The sequence below is a fragment of the Salvia splendens genome, chromosome 18 (assembly GCF_004379255.2).
Source record: "Salvia splendens isolate huo1 chromosome 18, SspV2, whole genome shotgun sequence".
Lineage (NCBI taxonomy): Eukaryota > Viridiplantae > Streptophyta > Magnoliopsida > Lamiales > Lamiaceae > Salvia > Salvia splendens.
The window spans coordinates 18,480,546-18,484,837 of NC_056049.1; the positions used below are offsets into that span (position 1 = coordinate 18,480,546).

General features: G+C 45.9%; 1 protein-coding gene across 1 annotated transcript; it reads right to left on the minus strand.

Moving 5' to 3' along the window:
• Window positions 1–261: 261 nt before the first annotated feature.
• Window positions 262–1,068, minus strand: LOC121776848. The gene has a single exon (XM_042174007.1). The coding sequence runs from the start codon at window positions 1,066–1,068 to the stop codon at window positions 262–264; it is 807 nt and encodes a 268-aa protein (XP_042029941.1).
• Between the last annotated feature and the right edge of the window lie 3,224 nt (window positions 1,069–4,292).

Here is a 4,292-nt window from a genome sequence, read left to right on the forward strand (position 1 = left end):
TTCTTCATATGCTACAGAGTCTATGAATTGTCTCTGTAGGAACTCCTCTTCTAGATACTCTTACACCAGAGGCTCGACTGTGTCCACTGAGTGCACGTTCTCACTGTCCCTCGGCCTCTTCATCGCTTCATCGATGTTGAACGTGAATTGTTCTCCATTGAAGTCCAGACTGATCGTCCCTTTGCGGACATCGATTATTGTGCTGGCTGTAGACAGGAACGGCCTCCCCAATAAGACTCCACTAGACTCCTTCGCTGTTGGTTATGTCATTTCGATGACGAAGAAGTCGGCTGGGTATAGGAAGTTGTTCACCTTCACTATCACATCTTCAAGAATTCCCTCGGGGTGAATGCAAGACCTCTCGGCTAGCTGTATCATGATGTCAGTGTCGACAAGCTTAGGCTCTCCCAGCTTGTTGTATATAGAATACGGCAGCACGTTGATAGACGCCCCTAGATCGCACATTGCGTGCTCCACTTGAATGTCTCCAATTGAGATTGGGAGTGTGAACATCTCTGGGTCGGTCTTATTTGATGGGAGGTCACTCCGCTGGATCACTGCAGAGACATTCTCCTCTGTAACCATCCTTCCTTCTTCAGTGACCCTTCCTGCCAGGTAATCTTTGACAAATTTACTGATAGGGGGCATCTTCAACGCCGTCAGGAGTAGCACCTTGACTTCCACGTCTTTGAATAAACATGCCACATCAATCGTGGCATCTCTCTTCCTTGTAATCATGCCGCAGTAGGGGTAGGGCTTGGTCTTCTCAGTTCCATCGCCTTGACCTTCTCCTGAGGTCTCCCAGCATACTTTCACATTTCCCTTATCTTTTCCTCTGACGGCTTGATCAAGGGAACTGGACTCTGCTCCTTCTTCGCGTCTCAGTCCTGATGTAGATACTGGGGGACTTGCAGGTGGAGTGGGGCTTTGATATAACTTCCCTGACCTCAGGGAGACCTCGCTGATGTTCTCCCGCCCAGTAGGTTGCACCGTAGCAGGGATCTTTCCTTCATTCCCTCTCAGTTCCCCTAGTGACATGGCAACCTGAAAAAGTTGCTTTGTAAGCATGTCTAGAGCTGCCCTCTACTTCTTCTGCGCCTCTTGGATTTTGCGCATCGCATCATTCTGATGGTGCGGAGCATAGCTTCTCCAGGACCTTCATTGGCGTGCCTGTTGTATCTCTGATTCGAAGGTCCTCCACCGTGGCTGGGCTAAGGGTAGTCTTGCTGCCCATAGTGCTCAGATTGATACTGGGGCTTATGGTATGGTTGGCTCCCCTATTGTTGGTTTCCTCTTTGATGCAGCGGTATAGCTCACCACCTGGTTGTTGGTTGCCTCCCGGAGTTGCTTGACTGGGGGCCTTGATGTCTATATCCCCAATTTCCCTCTTGTTGTTTGCCTGACCAGTTGGGCTGACTTTCGCTGGACCAGTTACCCTGGGGTCCGTCTGACCAGTTGCCTTGACCACTCTGCCCTCTATTCCTCTGGTGTTCGGTCTTTCTTAAATTCGAGTAGGCCAATTGGGCTGCCCTTGGGAGGGTTGTGTCTGCTGAATAGATGGTTGAGGCAGTTGTTTTTTGCTCTGATCAGTCCACCTGAAATTTGGGTGATCTCTCCATGGAGCATCCCTCTATTTTCCCTGGATCCAGTGGCCATCCGGGCTCCAATGGCCGACAACGTTTACCTGATTCGGAGCTTCTGGTTGAGGAGGGAATTCACAGTAGTAATAATGGTGCTCATCCGGAGATGGTGGCACATACTTCTTCTCCTTAAGGGCTGGAGGTGGAGGTGCTCTGGCCTTCTCCACGGCTTCTAGCAGTTTCTTCTCCATTTGCTCAAATCGAGCCTCCAACTTCTCGTTGCTTCGTGCTTCTGCTGCGTGCACCTCTCCTCTTCTGTACTGGCCTCGAGAGGTCTCATATGATCTTTTTGCTTCGATCAATCTCTCCAGAATGCTCTTTGCTTGGCTGAATGGAGTTTTGGAGAAATCCCCTTGGGCGGCTAGATTGAGATCATTCTTGCTGTCCACCGTCAATCCACCATAAAAGGTTGAATAGACCTCCCGCTCTCCCATTTTTTGATTAGGACACGCTTGCAGCAGTCCCTGGAATCTGTCCCAATATTTCCCGAGAGGCTCATCGTAATCCTGCCTCGCCTCTGTAATTTCTCTCTTCAGGGCACTTGTCTTTGATGTTGGGAAGAAACGGTCCCGGAAGATCATGCGGAACTCGTTCCAGGTTCTAATCGAGCTTTCTGGCAGCCTTGACAACCAGATTCCTGCATCACCCTTCAAAACAAAGGGTACCACATTGAGCCTGTAATCTTCTGATGTGGATCCAGCTGATACTGGTTGAATGTCGCAATATCTGCAAAATTCCTCCAAAAAGGCATAAGGGCATTCTTTCGAGAGTCCGTAGAAATTTGACAACACCGCGAGCACCCCCGATTTGATTGCGATTGCCCGTATTCCTAGGGTAACTGTGATGGCATGAGTGGGATCCTTCTCACCATGAGCGTGTAGGGAGCCAATTTCCAAATCGTTGTCTACGGCGACCATCTTTGTTTCTCCTTCCTCGAGTAGTGGTTTAGGTGGCGTTGACAACTCTCCTTCCTCCTCACTGGTCAGTTGCTCAGCGGTAGATGATGATGTGGCCGCTGCTAACGCGGCTCTGTAGCGAGTGGTTACTACATCGGCCTCATGGACTCGCCATTGAGCGTTTGTATTTCTGTAAATGAGAGGATGATTCCAGTGTCCTCCGCGGTGGTACCTTCTCATGAAAAGAAGGAAAAACAAATTAGAAACAAGGAATAAAACTATTTACACCTATGCATTAAACACATCTTTGTAATAACACCATGCTTCCCCGGCAACAGCGCCATTTGGAAAGAGGGGGGAAGAGACGAGACCAATCAAGTTATATGGAAAGATAACTAATCGGGTGGATCAGTTTGCAAATGTCGTTGCGACTTGATCAAGGCATTTCTTTCTCTTTCAAAAACTATTTATAACTCCCTAACATGCATCCTATTTTAAACAGTAAGAGGCAAGTACGGGGTCGATCTCACATAGAAGCTGGTGCGTTGAGTGTGTGTTTAGTGAACAGGGTTTTGGCTACTGCCACGCTTTAAGTTGGGAGTTTTAAACTACTGGATTAAACTAGGCAGAATGTAAACTATCTACTTGATCAAGGGACATATCATGCTGGAAAAAGTAAACTGATCAGGTAAGTGACAAACTGAAATAAATGACTTAACTACCTAAGCATGCTACGATTCTACGAGATACTTTACCATTCAACATTATGCAAGTTCAAACTTATGGATCTGGGAATTTAAGACCAAAACTAAGCTATAACAGTCAACAAGATTTCCGAAAACAAATACCTTTGATTTAAAAACAGAATTCTGAATAGATCTTGGAAAATGCGGAATACAAAACAAGAACGATTGCTTTCAACTACTTAACAACACGAAATTTAACTAACTAGAACTGAAATGAAAGAAAGTGATAGATCCGAGAGATCCTTGGTCGGAAACTGAACCGGAGGCGAACGGATCTGGATTTTTTTGTCGCGCTCCTTCTCACTCTCTAGCTAACCATTCTAACTCTGTAATGGAAACAGAACTAAAACTACTGATAAAGAAAGGAAAAAGATAGATCCAAAAGATCCCCTGAGCTATGGCGATGCGTCGTCTATTTATAGGCTCTTCATAACAACCTCCAGTTGTGATAACAACTTTGGCAGCGAATCTTCATCCTTGCTGGAATTGCGTGTCTTATCCGTCGATATGTGTCCCCTTTTCTGTTTCGCCGTGGTCCTTGGATAACTGATTGAGGATCGCTTTCCAGCGCATCGGCTATACGTGCCCTCTTTCTGTTTTGCAGTGGTCCCCGACTAACTGCTTGACCATCAACTTGATCAACCCACACTATTTTGGGTCTTTTTCGCCTTCTGCGCCAACATGATCAGTTTGGCCTTACTGCCTTGGTCAAGCGGCATTCCTGCACAATTAACACTCGCTTTCCGTATAAAACTGCTCAAGTAGCATACATTTTACCCTCTAAACCAATGCATGAAACAAGCCTTATCAACATCCTACCAACTTTTTCAACCTACTTTCCATTACATTTCTTAAAACCCGTGTTCGGTCAAACTGTGACAAAATTTGGGGGATGAAGGAAGTATATCTAATAGTATACAATATTTTTATTAATTATTTAATTAAATTTAAATTGTTGATATAAATTGTGGGATTTAATGTGTAATTTAAATAAGTATGTAGGTATAGAG

Bases quoted from the DNA above. Each gene is read 5' to 3' on its own strand.
- LOC121776848 (XM_042174007.1), bottom strand. From the start codon at position 1,068: ATGCTTACAAAGCAACTTTTTCAGGTTGCCATGTCACTAGGGGAACTG.